General features: G+C 41.4%; 1 protein-coding gene across 1 annotated transcript in view; it reads right to left on the minus strand.

Annotated features, from left to right (window-relative positions):
* Positions 1 to 19,298, minus strand: part of CAMKMT (calmodulin-lysine N-methyltransferase) — a 267,295-nt gene that overhangs the window by 247,568 nt on the left and 429 nt on the right. Inside the window, exon 2 of the mRNA XM_070948387.1 lies at positions 17,167 to 17,339. Coding sequence (XP_070804488.1) covers positions 17,167 to 17,339 — 173 coding nt within the window. The remainder of the gene's footprint in view (positions 1 to 17,166; positions 17,340 to 19,298) is intronic.

The following is a 19,298-nucleotide window of genomic DNA, read 5'->3' on the forward strand; positions in this document are numbered from 1 at the left end:
CCAAAACAAAAATCCTCAAGTGGTGTTCATGAAGTGAGAAGGCAAAGCTGCTATGCATTTTCCCTCCTTCCCAAACAGTTCTAAGCATACCACATCCATAAGCCATCGTATTATACCTTTCCTCCTTTCCTCTCTGTTTTCCCTCAGCTACAGTTGCCAATGTGGCAAATCCCAGCAGCCCACCAACTTTCTGATATTCCCAGGGCCACTATTCCCCTTCCCCTTCTGCATTCCCTCAGTTGTCATTGATAAGCTCTTTGCTTCTCTTATCCCTAATCTCAAAACATTCCAAACTCTAATAATTGTATTAGTCTAATAACTAAACCCAGTTTAGTTCTGTATATCGACTGAATAATCAAATTTGGACATAAGCCACATGAAACCAGTTGGTCAACACATGGAACTGTTTCTAACTGAACTGTTGGCACAGCACTCTATAAGCAGCTTGTTTTTCAAATAGGTCACTTTACATCTATAAATATTTAGCATGGATTTCATCAAATCCATTCTATGAAGTCCTGTCAGACTTAACTCTAGGCAATAAACCATTCATTTTTTTTATTTCACCTTTATTATTTTTTGCAAATAATTCAAGGTGGCAAACGTATCTAACATACCTTCTTCCACCTATTTTCCCCAGAACAACTCTGTGAGCTGAGCTGAGCTGAGCTGAGCTGAGCTGAGCTGAGCTGAGCTGAGCTGAGCTGAGAGAGAATGACTAGCCCAAAGTCACTCAGCTGGCTTTCATGATTAAGGCGGGACTAGAATTCACACTCTCCCACTTTCTAACATAGTGACTTAACCACTAGACTAAACTGATCTTGTCATTAAATTACTGTGTTAGTAACTGGTCTAGTTCTCTATTCAGAAACTTGCTTATACCAGAAAGTCACAAATCATATGCCCCCACACACATATGGATCCTGTTCTTTTTGAGTACAATAGAGAAGTAGCCTCAAAAACCAGGAAAATCTCTTCCCAAAGGCATATTTCAAAATCCATTTATTTGGCCAACGATGTGGTAAGAAGTTACTGTTACAGGGTGATGAGCAGGGTAAGCATGAGGCCAAACAAAATGTAAGTGTTGCATGCCATAGAATCAAAGATTAGGTTCTTCAGTCCCAATGAATATGTGCATTGATACACTGGACCAGTCAGTTCCTAGGACTATTAGTAAATTTAATGAGGATGTTAAATAAAATTGTAGAGGACTGCTTATGATTATTGATGGTGAATAGGAGAAGATCAGTGCGCTTAGACACGGATAAAAACAACCATCAATAGTTTCAACAAATTGAAGTATCAACAGGCTCCCGGGGTCAGTATATTTATAACTGATGAAGTTTTCAGTGGTGCAAGTTCTATTTCTGTTTGGATCTATAATGTAACAGGAATGACTAAATGACAGTGCATCACATCAAATGTTTGCGATCCACTTAACGTCTAGATGCCTCATTTCTGACCCTGTGGGATTATATTCTTGAGAAAATTAGCAGCAAGGACAAGAGGCAATGGAACTTTATTTTAAAATTCCATAATTGGAAGAAGCACATCACAGGCATATCTGTCTTGCCTTGTTATACCCTTGTTCCCTTTATAGCATTTTATTCAAGTCTAAATATATTCTTTGCATATAGGTAAGTGTTAAAGACAATAGGACAGTGCAAACAAAGGAGGAAATTATGGAAACAATGCCAGTGAGTGCATCTTAGTGGGCTTTAATGGTCACAACACTGAGCTATTAGCAGCAATTAAGGACAGTGTTAGACAAAACTATTCACAATACTTATTGAATTATAAGGACTTAACAAACCTTGAAAAGTGTAAACAGGAAGAAATGCAAACAATGCATGCTTATAGGCAGGTGAAGGTCAATCTTAACCTAGCTCTGAGAAACCTAACCTCTTAAGAATCTCTTCAGAGGTGGGGAAAAGATCCAGTAATATTGACAATGTATTAGAATAACAGTAGAAAATCAAGAAGAGAAATTCAAGGATAGAATAACAAGGAAAAATATGAGGTTAGCTTGTGTTTTTCTAAACCCTAAGATACCTATTAGCAAATGCAGTACGTAAGTAGCACAGCAATGAAAAAAAGTAAAACAGGGGAAAATGAGAAAAGCTTCTTAAAGCTGCAGTATCAAGAACAAATTATTACAGTGTAAAAATGCACGTAATGTGAAAATTGTTTCATATATATGTAATTTCTATAACCTCATTTTTTGATAGTTAGACTTGGAACACTTCAAGCCTTGCTTAAATTTAACCATTGTGTTCTGAAAAGAGATGTTTTAGCTGTGCATCTTTTACAAAATGACCATATTCTCTATAATATGAATGTAGACATTAGCACCCACCCCTCTCCTAGAAGAATGAAATATTCTAGGAAATATTAAAAAGGCAGAATATTATACCTCCCTGGATGAGAAAAGGAGAAACATGCTCTTGGACAGCAGCCCCCACCTTTGTTAATAGCCCCAGAAAGACTGGTGCCAACCTATCTACAGGACAAAAGACTGGGCCATCTTATCTACAAAAGATCTTCAGCTCCAGGGTGATAGGATTAGCCCTCACTCAAGATCCAAACCAGGACAAAGCCATTAAGCCATAATAGGAATTGCCCAAAGCCCCTTCATTACATCACCCAGCAAGATTCAACCAAGCCTGGGACTCAAGACAACCTATAAAGTTACCCCTGCTTGGCCCCATAGGAGTCTGACAACCAATCAGAAAGGACGTTGACTTACCTGAACGTCCATTTTATCCTCGCTGCGACGATATTCCACCGATTGGGGGGGTTCCACTGTCATTGGACTGACTGAGTGCCATTCAAACTTCCTCTACAGCCTGGTCACGCCCCTTTCTTCTGCGCATGTCCAGTCTTTTCACGAAGTCGACTCTCCTAATGATTACCTCCAGCCTATGGACTTCGTACCGTATATCACCAATTATCTCGGAATACACTTTTTTTTTTTTTTAATTTGATTTATATGCCGCCCTTCTCCGAAGACTCAGGGCGGCTTACAATGTGCTCAGCAATACTCCATTCTTTGCTGTAGAGGAAGGAAAAACAGAACACCCCAACCCAGGCCAGGTGATGGAAGTACAGTGGGAGGGCTGGAATATCGTTGCAGCGAGGATAAAATGGACGTTCAGATAAGTCAACGTCCTTTTTCCTCCCTCGCTGCTCCGATATTCCACCGATTGGGACATACCCAAGCCTTCACTCAATGGGAGGGTTTAGACTCCATCCCCTGGCTCCGGTTGGAAATTACCGATTGTAAAACTCTTCTACCGAATGATGCATCCGCAGCCGCAAATGAATCCACTCGGTAATGTCTGATAAAAGAAGAAATGGACGACCATGTGGCTGCTCTACATATATCATCAATTGATGCCTGAGTGGCCCAAGCAGCTGATGTAGCCGCACTGCATGTAGAATGTGGAACTATGCCTTCAGGAGCTTGTGAACCCTGCAATTTGTAAGCAGCAGCAATGCATGCTTTAAGCCATCTACCCACTGTTGTAGACGATACTTTCTGTCCCATAGTAGATGGTAAAAAGGAGACCAGCAAAGCCTCAGACTTACGGAAAGATACAGTTCTCCTAATGTAACATTTTAATATCCTCCTAACATCTAATGTATGCCACCTTTTTTCTAACGGATGTCTAGGATTTGGGCAGAAATTAGGTAGGACAATGTCTTGAGATCTGTGAAATAATGAATTAATTTTTGGAATAAATACCGGATCCAGCCTCATAACCACTCTGTCCGAAAAGAAAATACACAGATCTTGACGAATAGATAATGCCGCCAATTCAGATTACTCGTCCAGCCGACGTAACCGCTAACAGAAATGCTAGTTTCACTGTAAGATGTCTTAATGTTATTTCCTTGATAGGTTCATAAGGTTCTACTGTCAATGACTGTAATACTAAATTGAGATCCCAAGTTGGATATCTATGTACTGTTGGTGGTCTTAGATTTACAGCACCATGTAAAAATGATCGAATTCTAGGATCTTGAGACAACGAATGCCCCCTGTCAGTATGAAGCACTGTGGCTAACGCAGCCACCTGGCATCTGAGAGTAGCTGGTGCAAGTCCTTTTTTGAATCCAGATTGTAAAAACTTAAGAACGTCTTGTACTGATGCTGTGGTAGGATCTGTATGTTGATCAACTGCCCACTTAGCGAACCTCTTCCAGGAGGCATTATAAATGCGGACTGTTGCTGGTCGTCTGGCTGCTTGAATGGTGTCTATTACATCATGTGGTAACTGATCTTTCAAGAGATGAATCCATTCAAGCGCCAGACGGTCAACTGGAGCCAGTCTGGATTTGGATGATAGATTGCTCCCTGACTCAGATCCCGTCTGCCTACTGGTAACTTCCATGGTTGATCGATTGAACGATCTTTCAGATCTGCAAACCACTCTCAGCGAAGCCAGTACGGTGCCACTAGAATGAGCTCCGCTTTCTCCATCATCATTTTCCTTATGACAAGTGGAATGATGGGAATGGGGAGAAATGCATATAAAAGTCCCCGAGGCCAAGGACTTTGCAGAGCATCTAGAGCCTCCGCTCCTGGAGTCGGGAATCTGGAGAAAAATCTCGGAAGTTGTGTATTCTTTCCCGTGGCGAACAGATCCACCATAGGCTTCCTGAACCTGTTTACAATCTGTAGAAATAGGTTTGGATTCAATCTCCATTCTGACTGATCTATTATCCCCCTGCTTAACCAGTCTGCTTGTTGATTTAAGGAACCTGAAATGTGTTCCGCCTTTATCGACAGTATATATCTCTCTGCCCATGCCATCAGTTTTTCTGTCTCGTTCATAAGCGATTTTGATCGCGTTCCTCCCTGTCTGTTCAGATGAGCCTTCGTGGCCATATTGTCTGTTAGAACTAATACATGTTTCTGAGCTACTTCCTGATGGAAGTGTCTTAACGCTAATCTGACTGCTCTTAATTCTAGGAAATTTATGCTGTACCGTTTCTCTACCAGAGACCATATTCCTTGTGCTAGTTGAGACCCAAGATGGGCTCCCCATCCCATAAGACTGGCATCCGTGGTCAATTTGATCCTTAGTGGCTCTATAAATAGTGTACCCGCCTTCAGAGCTGGTGATATCCACCATTTTAGTGATAGTTTCACTTCCGGAGTCAGTTTGATTTTGAACTGTGAGTCCGCCGTGCCCCGTTTTTGGTAGGGCAACAGAAGCCACTGTAACTGACGAGAGTGGCGTCGAGCCCAAGGCACAATGTTTATGCATGAGATTAGTTTGCCCAATAGTTGAGACAACAGAATCAAAGGCACGGTTCTCAGAGACAACACTTGAGATATCAATTTCCGAATGCTGGATTGGCGCTCTGGGGAAAGATACACTATTCCCTGCCTGGAATCTATAACTGCCCCTAGATGTAATATTCGGGTTACTGGCACCAGCTGACTCTTGTCCCAGTTTATAGTCAAGCCATGATTCTGCAATGTTTGAAGAACTCTTTGTCTGTCCAGTTCTGCTTGATGTACTGATGACGACAGGATCAAAATATCGTCCAGATAACAGACAATTCTTACTGATTTCTCCCTTAGTGTTGCCGCTACTGCTGCCATTAACTTCGTGAATATCCTTGGAGCAGACGAGAGGCCAAAAGGTATAGATCAGTATTGAAAATGGCGATCTGCATACGCAAATCTGAGAAATTGCCTGTGCGTTGGATAAATTGGCACATGCAGATATGCCTCCCTCAGGTCGATGGATTGCATAAGATCGTTGGATCAGATACATCCTAGCAGTGACCTGAGGGAGTGCATCTTGAAATGGCGATACCTCACATGGAGATTTAATCGCTTTAGATTGAGGATGCCCCTCCATCCTCCCAAGCTTTTGGGCACAAGAAAAAGAATTGAATAGAATCCTTTGTGTATTTGATGTTGAGGCACTGGTTCTATTGCTTTTATCTGAAGTAAGTGTTGAATTTCCAACTCCATTAGTTGTCTTTTTAAGGGAATGTTTGAAAAGGGACATTGAAGGAAAAACATTGGAGGTGGTGACGTGAATTCCAGTTGTAATCCGTCCATCACTGTACGAAGAATCCAATTGTCTGTTGTTGAAAGTTTCCACTCGTTGCAAAACAATTGGATTTTCCCTCCAACGGGTACAGGGGTCGATGAGTCATTTCCCTCTGCGGAATGAGCGAGAACCCGTTCCCCTAAAAGGATGTTTGAAACCGGCCTGACGTCTTCCCCTGTCTCGAAAGGACGCTCTATCCGAAAAGGAAGAATACCGTTGAGCAGAAGATCTTTGAAAATAGGAACCACTAGGTCCCTGCTCTGGCCGAAAGGACTGTCTTGGATACGGTGAAAAACGTCGATCAGGACGTCTATATGAAGATGGTAGTACTTTCTTTTTATCTCGACCTTCCACTAAAATCGATTCTAATGATGTTCCAAATAACGACTGTCCTTGATATGGTGCTGCAGTAAGGCGCCATTTTGATTTCATATCAGCTCTCCACTGGCGTAGCCAGAGGAGACGCCTTGATGATACTGCTGAGGCCAACGCTCTTGATGCAAATTTGGCTGCGTCCAGAGATGCATCGGCTGAATATTCTGCCGCAGCTATTAACTTAGTCACATTTGCATAAGTTTGGCATCTTGGGAAGGTACCCCCTCTCTTAATTGGCGGAGCCAAGTTAATGAGGCTCTGTTGAAAAATGAGGCGGACGTTGCCACCCTGATTGCCCAAGCGGCAGCCTGATGAGTTTTTTTGAAAATCATCTCTGCCCGTTTGTCTTCCAATTTTAGACCATCTCCAGCATCACTGACCAACACCGATGGCGAAGTGAGGCTGGCCACGGGCTCATCTACCGAAGGTAACTGTAGAAGAGCATCCAATTCCGGGGAGCTACAATAAAGCTTTCTATCAAATGTATTGGGTCCAGAAATTGAACCAGGCCGATTCCAAGATTTCTTAATGACTTGAGAAAACAAACCTGGGAAAGGTACATAGTCAAAATCATTTGAAGGGACTGGAAATAAACTGTTAGTCTTTTCAGATTGGGAACTTGGATCCAAATTCTTGTCACTACCCTGTTCCATATTGGTAGCTATCCTCGCCTTACGTAAGAGAGACTTAAAAAGCGAAGGATTGAAAAGTCCTTGAAAGGTAGGCTTATCTGTATCAGCCTCCTCATCATCTGATAAGTCAAATTCATTCAAATAATCTGATTCTGGGTTTTCCTCCTCAAATTGACAATTGACTACAGAATGTTGCATAGTATTGTGAGACACATTGTAAGAGGTTGATGGTGTAGGTCCTGTTAATAAACCTGATTGTTGCAATCCCGCTTGGAAAATGCGAGAAAATGTTTGTGAAAGTAAAGCCTGGAAGTCCAAATTCTGACCCTGTAATAGACCTTCTCCAACACGTAGGCCAGCGGCCATAGGGGTGAAGGTGGCCTCAGGAACAGCCTGAACAAAAGGTTGTTGACTTGTCCCCACAGTGACCCTGCCTTGGATCTCTGTATTCATAGACTTAGCTGCCAGAGACAAGCCTTGATTGTCTGAAGGTAAATTCGCCTGCTGCCAAGTCATGGCTTCCTCATCTATCTCTGGATATATTAGATGTTCAGTAGTCTGAGGTAAAATCACTTCCTGAGCCTCTCTTTGAGGTATAGCTTGAGCTGCCAGTCTGGCCCTATTGAACTGTTTTTCGAGAGCATTGTGTCTACGTAAGTCCTCTCTGGAAGGCCTGTCCCCTTGTCTGGACATGGATTGGTCAGCAATATCCCTGGTCCTAGCTCTGCCCTTCTTAGATTTATTAGGCTTAGGGGATGGTGCCCTGGTGGTGAATCAGCCTGTTCTAATTCTGATGAAATATCTACCTCTGCCATTGTTGGAAAATTAATTAATCAATCCCCCAAACAGAAATTAAAGGAACTAAATTTATATACTTTCCTTTGATGGCAGTATACAGGAGGTCAGACAATGCCAGACAGCGTCTATAGATAACACCTCGCAATAGCCGTTAACAGTCCACCAACGGCTCAGCCGAAAAGCTGCCCTAGACCGCTCTGACCAATTGGTGGGTGGGCGCTGGACAGGCAGATCAAATACAAGCGCGAGATCGGAACCTCAGCCGACTCGCCTTCAAATGCAGCCTCTCTCCCTTCTGCCGATCTTCGTTGCGAAGTGCCCTCCTGGTATATGGAGTTTGCTTACAGTGCAGGGACTCTGAAGCCGCATACAATGCAAAGAAAACAATGCGGAGAGTTGCGAGAGCGAGGGCGGTTCTGCCGGCGCGCCGGATAACCAGCTCCTCGCTCGTGGCTCAAACGGCTGCTTTAGGACCGTTTCAAGGTCCTCTTTCCTCGCGCTGTCAGAAAAACGCCCAAAGCGGCTGGCGCCCCAGCCAGAAAACCGCCGAAGCCGTGTAGCGCTAATTTCTTTCAAAACAATCAAAGACAGCTGGCGCCCCAGCCGGGAAACGCCGAAGCTGCTCAGCGCTGATTTATTGTATTCCTTTAAATCCACAACTCTCCGAACAAAAAAACAGCTAAAAAACACTACCGTTTAAGGCAAATTGACAGATTGTATCTAAGAACGAAAGGCACACCAGTCTCTTTCTCCAGTGGTGAAATCTGAACCGGTTTACTACCGGTTCGCTAGTTGCGCATATGTGCCAAACACGCACTGTGTGTGTGCGCATGCGCAGTGCACACCATGCACCAAATGTGAGGTGTGCGCACATGTACGCAGTGCACACCATAAGGAGGCATGGAGTAAGTGTGGTGGGAGTGATCAGCAGTGGCACGCTATCTTTTTTTTTAACTTTTAAAAGTATCTTTTTACAACCTATTCAGCCAAATAGGTTGTCAAAAAATGCTTTTAAAAGGTAAAAAAAAGGCTTTGACGATCGTGAGGCACAGCTGTGATTGTCAGAGTCGTTTTTGCGCAGAGGGTACAAAACACATTACACATGTAAAACACATGTAAATACATGTAAAACACATGTAAAAAGTAACAACAACCGGGTGGGTGGGCGGAGCCTTACACCACAATCACTACCGGTTCTCCGAAACACCAGCCACGATCGCTACCAAATCAGGCAATCCGATCCTAACCGAGAGCATTTCACCCCTGCTTTCTCCCCACTTGGAACTGAACCCAGATGGACATTTGTCCCAACAATTATATACATCACCACAATTTTTCTTGGGAAAAATGTAGAGCTCTGCTAATACCTATGAACATGAGTTCAACTTTTGAAGTATGGGGGGGGGGAAGAGGGAAGAGATCTTAAATAGCTTTGGCTGTTTAAATGCATTTAAGGAAGAATAAATAGACAGGAAATGTGCATATCCTGTAACTGCCACCAGGTAATTGAAATTATTTAAAATTTTGTCTTGCTTCACTTTAATTGTTTGTGTTTGTTCAGTCCTGGCTGAGGAAGATGTTGGAACTACCTGCTGCAGTAAAATCTTTCCTACTTGCTACATTAGTCGATTCAGTGTCTGAATTAATTAGTTCCTCTCACAACTTTTTTGTGACACTAGAAAAATGATGGTCAGCAGAATTCCAAGAGTTGAGTTACTGTTTAAATCCTGGGGTTGTAACACTATAGCTTTGTTTCTCCCTTTGGAAATAGAAATAGCCAATCTTGTTGCCGCACTTCATTATGGCAAAGTCTGATTCATGACTCTTCAAATACAATCACCATAGATAAGTAAAAGTTTTATTGGTATTAGAAGAAGCCACATTTATGAAGAAAATCAACTAGTTTATAACACAGGAATTGGGTTGTGTCAGGGGTGAAATCCAATTTTTTTCCCACCGGTTCTTTGGGCGTGGCTTGGTGGGCATGGCAGGGAAAGGATATTGTAAAATCTCCATTCCTACCCCACTCCAGGGGAAGGATACTGCAAAATCTCCATTCCCTCCCCTTCTGAGGAAGGATATTGCAAAATCTCCATTCCCACCTCACCCTGGGGCCAGCCAGAGGTGGTATTTGTCGGTTCTCCGAACTACTCAAAATTTTCACTACCGGTTCTCCAGAACCGGTTAGAACCTGCTGAAAGCACCCCTGGGTTGTATATGTACATGCGTAACATCAGTCCCAGGGTTTGAATCTCAGGTCTCTTTCTCCCACTTTCATTGTAACAGTCATTACGCAAGATAAGAATGTAAAATATATAACAATTAAAATATAAAAAAGAAACGTACCCCACTGAACCTAATGGTGTATGAGCCTGTAAGAATTCTGCAAGTGTTCCAAATCCTTGTGATCAGAAAAGCTTTATTTACAGATAGAAATCCCACTTAAAGAAAATCCACATTGAGACACTAAATCCTCATTGTAATTACAGAAGCAAAACTAGGAGCAGTAAAAATTGGCAATGTCAAAAGACTACATAGCCCTGAAAGTGCTAGGGAGAAGGGAACTACTTTTATTACTACTAACTGAATTATTTTTGACAAAATACAGTGCAGTAATATGAATGACCCAATACAGGCAGATGAAAAGTACATTTCTTGAACTCTCTTTAGAGGTTATAGATTGAAGGTATCACCCAAATTTGATCAGTACAGACAGGAGTAATGTGGAAAGTGACAAATAAAGTAATAAATAAAGTAAAAGCGGGTTCAACTAGATGATCACTGAAGGGCCCTCTTTGTTCTTAATATTGTAAAAGAGAAAATGTTTGTAATTGTATCCAGCATGTAAGCAGGCACATTCCTTTCAAGTAGGATTTTTACTTCAAGGCCTCTCAGTTGTCACAGATAAGGACAGTCTAGGCGATTTACATTTTAAGGTCGGAGAGAGAAGATGACCAGTTATGCTTCAGTAATTTCTTAAGAAGAATTATAACTGTTTTTGCAAAGATAGTAACAAACTCAGTAATTAGGAAATGTCAATTAAAAATGACAAATGTATATGACCATATGAATTGCTGACTTCACAGAATCCTTTGTTTGAAACTGTATAAATGCTTTGAGCTGAAAATCATACTTCGTTCAAACTCTTGGTAGCGATATCAGGGTTTGATCCTTTATTGCAATAAATAAATAAACTGACTCTGTCTGCCCTAAAAGGGATGTTTCTTTAATTCCCTATTTCCACAACAGGAGGATCCTTAAAGTGAATATGCACATTGCCCAGGGCCAGGCACAACAATACATTTTCACTCTGGGGCACTCAGCCTTGTATGCAGAAACTTGCTTGCTTCAGCGCTCATCGACTTAACCCAACTAGATAAATTGCTATCTTCTAAAAAGGATAGAGGCTACTCGTATGCAGAAGAATACAGTAATCCAGGCCTAGTCTTACAGGCTTTAAATTTTAGGCTTTTTCCTTCTGCCTTTTTCTATCAACATACATTTGACCATTCTCTTCCCAACTTTGAGAATGGGTCGAAATGCGTGTTCAGTATTTACATCACAGTTCTGTCTTACCTGAGAACTGCTGTTTCCTGCTTAACTAGCTTCTGAACTTACAGTGAAGGAGAAAAACACAATTTCATTGAAGCACAAATTGCTTTATTACGAAGTATGGTATTGGAAACCAGGAAGCAAAGGCATAAAGAGGAGTGAGGTTACAAGCGTCTTTATAGACTTATACAAATAATTAATTTGATTAGTTGCATTACAATTAATTAATACCAGTGCAAAGTGTCATTATGAGTCAATATAATTCATGAGATTAATTTTACTGATTGGGTAAATCTATATGCATATCAAATAAACAGGGGATATTAAATGAAATAATATTTCCAGTATGTAATACAGTTTTTCATTTAAACAAAGGACTTTAGAATTGTAATTAAATTACAATTTAATTTCATCCAAACTTTATCAAAAAATAACCTTGCTTTTCAGTACTAATGTTAATTGTAAATTAAATGTTAATTATGAGCCTATAGTTTCCTGGTGTTGTCCTTTTCACTGGGTCTTTTTGAATCAAATACCTTTTTCCAATTAATCAATCACTGATGTCTCCTTAATGCAATATTTCATTAACTGTTCAGCTATAATTGGATGTAAACTAGTCAGATATTTGAGTCAAAACCCATGCAATCTTCTTCACTCAAATCTCAACCATTTCTACTGTTATAGTTAGTTCTTCCATTTGATTTTTACCAAATTCATCTTCAAATTCTTTTAACTGTCCAGTATTTTTATACTCTTTTTAACTTCCCATAGATCTTTCCAAAGTAGTGTTTCCTTTTTGTTTATTTTTACATTTTCAGAATTTCTACTTCCATTCTCTACCTCGGTGGAAGTGTCTTTGGTCTGATTGAAATATCTGATTTTGCTTAAATTTGATTATTCATGCCTCATAAACATTCAAATAACTAGTGTTGTTATTTGTTGCCTTATGATTTACAGTTTCTTCAACTTTTCTGGTGCTAAACCAATATTTTTTATTAGGCTTATCTTGATCCTTACATTCTTCAGTTTTTGTTCATTCATTCATTCATTCATTCATTCATTCATTCATTCATTCATTTTCTATATTCTTTATATTACTTGCATCTGATCTTAATTTAAGGAGTCATGGTGGTATAGTGGTTAGCATGCAGTATTGCAGGCTAATTCTGCTGATTGCCAGCAGTTCGGTTGTCACTGGCTCAGCGTTCCATCCTTCCAAGGTGAGTAAAATGAGGATCCAGATTGTTGGAGGCAATATGCTGACCCTGCAAACCACTTGGAGAGGGCTGTAAAGCACTATGAAGTAGTATATAAGTCTAAGTGCTATTGCTATTTCTTTATCTTTGCCTCCAATCTGATCTTTCACTTTGGGTTTGAATATGATTTTCTTTGGAGTTTCTCATTTTGATAACTCATTCTTCTGTAACCACAACTGCTGTACTGTAGGCAAACTAATTGGTCTGTTCAATAGATGTTATATTAATTTTAATTATTTTAATCCTTGCAACCACCTTCTTTGCAGGGATAGCACTTGCTATTTGTAACTGTCTGGTTTTGTTCTTAAGGCTTGGTCTTGTGCAGTCAAAATTAGTCCCTCTGTTCCTTTCTTCAACTTTCCTGCTTTTAGCCATTGACATATCTTGTTATCTGCTCTGCCTGATATTTTATTTGTATGTACTTGCCATGAAATAATTTTCAATGCCACATCTCTATTTCAATTTCAAATCTTTGTCAGTGCACAACAGATGTACAATGAGATTGGTTGAGCTCCCTCAGTGCACCTCTCAACACAATACAACTCACAGTGAAGACAGAAAATCCCTAACCCAATAAATCATATTAACAAAACACCCAGTGCTATTGCACCAGTGTGAACATGTTACACATTGCACCAGCCCTGCAGTCCATCAACTACATAGTTATGATGTTATTTTTCATTCAGGAGTCTGATAGCACATGGATAAAAACTGTTCTTCAGCCTGTTTGTGCAGCTGGCTATACTTCTATATCTCCTTCCCAATGGTAGGATGGTAAAGAAGTTGTGACCAGGGTGAGAGTCGTCCCTGAGAATTTTCCTCACTCTTCTAAGGCAACAAGCCCTAGCGATCTCATCTAGTGGTATCAGGGGGCAGCCCACGATGTTTTGTGCTGTGCTCACCACCCTCTGTAATGTTTTTCTATCCACAGCTGTCAGACCAGCATGCCGTACCATGATGCAATAAGTAAGGACGCTTTCTATTGTGGACTGGTAAAAGGAGGTCATCAGTTGTTGTTCCACCCTGTTTTTATGCAAGACCCTAAGGAAATGGAGTCTCTGTTGGGCCTTCCTGACAACCTGGATCGTGTGGTTTTTCCAGGTGAGGTCTTCGCTGAGATGGACTCCCAGGAATTTAAAGGAGGAAACTCTCTCTACACAGCCCCTGTCAATGTAAAGTGGGACAGGTTCCCCTCTTCCCCCAGAAGTCCAACACCATCCCCTTGGTCTTGCTGATGTTCAGGTGCAGGTTGTTTTTTAAGCACCATGTGGAAAGTGTTTGAACCTCCCCACTGTACGCTGTTTGGTCTCCACCTGTAATAAGACCCAGTATAGTGCTGTCATCTGCGAACTTAATGATCACAGTAGATGGGTCTGACAGTACACAATCATGTGTGTACAGTGAATACAGATAGGGACTGAGCACACAGCCCTGTGGGGAGCCAGTGCTAAGCTTCAGGAGGGTGGATATGACAGACCCAACCTTCTGTGGTCGGTCCTTCAGAAAGTCTTTGATCCAGTCACAGATGGAAGAGGGAAAATCCAAGTCAGTCAGCTTTTCAATAAGGATGCTCGGAAGAATGGTGTTGAAGGCCAAGCTATAGTCTATGAAAAGCATCCTGACATAGTTCCTGGATTTCTCCAGATGGCTCACTACAGAATGTAAAGCAGTAGCGATGGTGTCGTCTGTCGACCTATTCCCCCTGTAGGCAAACTGATATTTGTCAAAGTCCAGTGGGAGGCATGTCCTAAGGTGTTGGAGAACCAATCTCTCAAGGCATTTCATCACTACAGACGTTAATGCGATAGGTCTGTAGTCATTTAGGCAGTTAATTGCTGTTTTCTTCGGGACTGGGACAATAGTGGTTGCTTTCAAGCATGATGGAACACAGGCCGTTTGCAGGGAGATATTAAAGAACCTTGTTAGGACCCCTGCTAATTGATCGGCACAATTCTTTACCACTATCCCCAGCACCCCATCTGGGCCTGCAGCTTTGTAAGGATTCACAGCCTTCAATACAGCTCTCACTTGGTGTTCGTAGAGAGTGAGTGGATGGGAATCTGAAGGCTGGCGGGCAGCAGCTGCGGGATCTGGTCTTTTCACCTCGTAGCGGGCGAAGATGTTCAACTCGTCTACCAACGAGGCATCAGCGTTGACCGTGTTCCTTGTGTTGCCCTTATAATTAGTTAGTTGCTCCAGTCCCTGCCACACTTGCTTTAGGTTGTTGTCTGCTAGATGGTTCTCCACTTTGTGTTTGTATTGTTGTTTTGCCATCTTAATGCCTCTTCTGAGATTTGTCCTGGCCTCTCTATATCTCTCACTGTCCCCTGCCTTAAAGGCAGAATCCCAGGCTCTCAGAAACATCCGTATCTTGGCAGTCATCCAGGGTTTACAATTCCCATAGACTCTGATGCACCCGTCAGCTGTTACGCTGTCAGTGCACATCTCTATTTTCCATTCTTTATTTGGTCTTTCTTGTGGGCCAGTTTGGTTTTTTCAGTACTCAGTAAGCCTTCCTTGGTATACTAGTTTCAGTGTGGCAGCCAAATGGCTAAGAAGCTGGGCTTGCTGAACAGAAGGTTGGCAATTTGAGGCCTAAATACCAGTGGTGGGTTGCTGCTGATTCACCCTGGATTGAGCGAACCGGTAGTGGTGGGAGGCTCCACCCACCCACTCCTCTGCATGTGCAGAAATGGCGCGCATGCACATGAGCACACACGCACACACAAGCAAACCGATAGCAAACTAAATTGAAACCCACTACTGCTAAATACCACATGATGGAATGAGCTTCCATTACTTGCCCCACCTCCTGCCAGCCTAGCAGTTTGAAACCAAGGAGATAAATAGGTACCACTTTGGTGGGAAGGTAACAATGTTCTGTGTACTTTCGGTGTATAGTCATGCTGGCCACATGAGCACAGAAGTGGCTGCGGACAATGCTGGCTCTTCAGCGGTGAATCTGATGAAGACCGCCCCTTGAGTTGGACATGACTGGAAACTTTTATCTTTTTATCTTTGGTGCATCTTCTTCATTGCTCTTCATATATTCTTCCAATGACTTTTTTTCTTCTTCAACTGTCTGGTGTACTTGCAACATTCCACACCTATTTTTCTTAAGTAAGTAGAGTCTTTTAATATCAATGCATAAATGAAGGGCATGATTCATTGTCATTGTTTTTGTGATCTTCCTATCCAGGGCTTTTGGTTTTTCTTGAGTCTAGTTTGGCATTTTTATCCACCTATTGAGTCCATAATAATCATAATAATCATAATCATAATATCCATTTGCAATTCTATTTCTTACCTCAGTGAATTGTACATCCCTCAAAACCACAAAATTTGTTTTATTGCTACTTAATTAAAGATGCACCATGAGTAAAGTACACAATTATTAAAATTAAAGGAGATAATATTTTAAAATTTACATTACAAAATTTTAAAACTGATTTTCTCAAGCATCCAGCATTAGAAAGAGTGAGGCTAAACATGAAAAAAGTCCCCAAACTATACTTGGTTGCCTCAAAAGATACATGAAAAAAAATATTTATTGCACTTTTTGAAACCTGGGCATTTTGCTCAATTTTTTCACCTTTATCCACATAAAAATAACATTTTTTCAAGTAACAAGGCACAAAATCCCCTTTGGGCAGCAGTTAATAAATCAAAGGCTATTCTGTTCTGCAGGACTACCTTTGATAGGGAAGTTATTTCAACCTGCAGAGTCTCTATAGAGTCCAAGATTGTATTAAAAACAAATTTGAACTTTGCTGGTATTTCTTTTCGATTTCTGCCATAGCCAACCTGGGGTGTTAGAGTCTTAAAAATTCATGGAAACTCGATGTTCACATTTTTATAATAGAAACTCTTCCAGAAATTGTTCTCCAGGTTATTTTGACAGAACTATCCAAATTTAATTTTTTTAATTTATCAAATTTATTTGCCGCCTATTCTCATGATTCAAGGCAACATTTTTGGGCTCTCAGCGTAATCTGAAATAAGACATTGGGATACAATAATCTAAGTCCATGTTCTTATCTGTCCTGAAGATAAGGTTTTGTAAGCCTAGTTTCCACAAACATAAAATAAATAAAATAGTATCAAAAAGTCTGTAAGCGCTTCTGCCACTGCTCTGCCAGGCTAGCAGTTTACCACCTCCTCTGCTGCTCCACTGCCAGTTCACTCACTGCTGCTATCCACTGGCCTTCTGGGCTATACTCACTCTTCACCTTTGTGCCATTTCTCTGTTGGGTTGCAAACTCATCCAGGTTTCTGGATGCACCACCGCTCAGCTTGCCACTCAGCTGCCTAGTAGTGTATATGAAAGTCCAATTCAACTTAAAATTTTAACTGATAATAGAGTTTTGAGTCCAGCCTTGCCTGAAATAATTCAATTTTGTCATTAAGTAAAAACTAAGAAAAAGAAAATAAACAACATGCGGACATAGAAAGTATTTGCAGAACTGGAATAATATTTACCTTAATGATATAATATAGTCAGGATAATAGTTACTTTTGTACTGAAACCAAGACCTTGAATCATCTTCTGCCACGATACTGTCCTCAGTTATTGAGAAGAGACCAAATGAAGCAAATCGTCTTACTGATATTTGCTGAAGGTTGGCATTCTCCAAGGGCTTTTGCTTCAAAACCTATAATGAAACACATCATGACTCAAACTAAGGAAGCTGCAACAAAATAACGATTGTCCAGGTTTTAATAAACTTGAAAACATACAGTAAAAAAAAAAACCTGGTTAACATTAGTTTTAAAATGTGTTGAACTATGTTTGTTAAAGAGAGAATAATTGGGTTTTCCAGAATCTGAATCATTTGCCATTTCTTTTGAAGAGCAATGTGATGCTTGTTTTGTTAGACAATGTCTTTCATGGTCTATTTGAAACATACAGTAGATACTGGTAACAGAATAACAGTTAAAAGAGACCTTGGAGGTCTTCTGGTCCAACCCCCTGCTCAAACAGAAAACCCTTAACCCATGATGGCGAACCTATGGCATGCATGCCACAGGTGGTGCACAGCACCCTCTCTGTGGGCACACGAGCCGTCACCCCAGTTTAGCTCCGCTGTGCATGCGCGTGCACCTCCTGCCAGCTAGGTGGTCGTTGGGTCTCTGCCGCGCATGTGCGGGAGGCGGGGCACATACAGGGGCAGCATGCACAGGGGCAGGCCTGTGCGGGGATGTATGCGCATGTGTGGGGGTGGGGCGTGTGTGCATATGCAGGGGGCAGGTGCATGTGGGGCAGCGTGCGCATGTGCGGGGGGCTCGTGAGGGGGCACACACGCATCCACAGGGGGGGTGTGTGCAGGGAGCGTGCATGGGGGGCATGCATGCATTGCATTTTGGTGGTTCACATGCACATGTGTGCATTCGTGCATGCATGCTTTGGGCACTCGGTCCAGAAAAGGTTAGCCATCACTGCCATTTCAGAGAAACAGTTGTCCAATCTCTTCTAGAGCTATTTACAACTTATATTTCATACAACATTCTACAAGTGAGTGCTGCTACATATATGTTGGCTTGCCTTACAACAGGGAGCAACATCTGGCAAGAAGGAAGGAAAGCACCAGTTTGGTGAATGGTTAAGGTGCTGGCCTAGAAACCAAGAAACTGAGTTTTATTTCTATCTTAGGTATGAAAGCCAGCTGTGTGTGATTTTGGCTAGTCATTTTCTCTCGGTCCAACCTACCACACAGAGTTGTTGTCCAATAGATTTGCACCCTTGAGCTACTTATAAAAGGAATAAAAACAGGATGAAAAAAATTCTAAACAAATACAGGATGAGAATCAGCTATTATACTGACCAGTATTTGCTTCATGGAACAGGTACACAAACATACAAAATACCTTTCCATTCTTTGCACATAATAGCACAAAACACTATTGCACAAAACACGATTGTGTATTGCATTATAATTATATATTATTATTATGTTTGTCACACAATCAGACAAATTTTTAGACTGGATTTGGTATTTTTAATCCATTTTATCAAGTCTTTCCCTAGGAACTGAAATCAGCAGATATTACAGGTATTGTCCCAGGATGTAAGACTGTTCCAAGTAAAGCTGCCTTTTGCAGTTGACTGATGGTGATTTTGTCAATGCCCAAGGTGTTCAAACGGTGCTCCAGATGTTTTGGAAATGCACCCAAGGTATCTATTACTATTGCTACTACCTTTGCTTTCTTTTGCCACAGGTCATTCTATTATTGCTAGTATCATTTCAAACTGCAAAGTTAAGCCCTTTCATTCTCAAAAGCAGGTGTGATAGCATAGCAAGTTTCAGAGCAAGGAATCCCTGACACAGAATCACCATTCAGGCCTGAAGCAGAGCTGGTCCAGTTCACCTGTCAGTCAGACCCATTTCCCTCGGGGCTTATCAAATATATTATATTTGATATATATTATATATATATATATTTGATAAGCCCCGAGGGAAATGGGTCTGACTGGGTCTGAGAAATGGGTCTGAGATATATATATATCTCGTCGCTTCTGCCCATTTTGCCCTTGCGGCCAGTTTATTAACTTTGCAAGAAAGCCGTTGGGGGCGTCATTCGAGATCAGTTTTACCGCCTCATCAGTGAAACGG

Source organism: Pituophis catenifer, unplaced genomic scaffold (assembly GCF_029215685.1).
Source record: "Pituophis catenifer annectens isolate HBS135680 unplaced genomic scaffold, rPitCat1.0.hap2 SCAF_1, whole genome shotgun sequence".
Lineage (NCBI taxonomy): Eukaryota > Metazoa > Chordata > Lepidosauria > Squamata > Colubridae > Pituophis > Pituophis catenifer.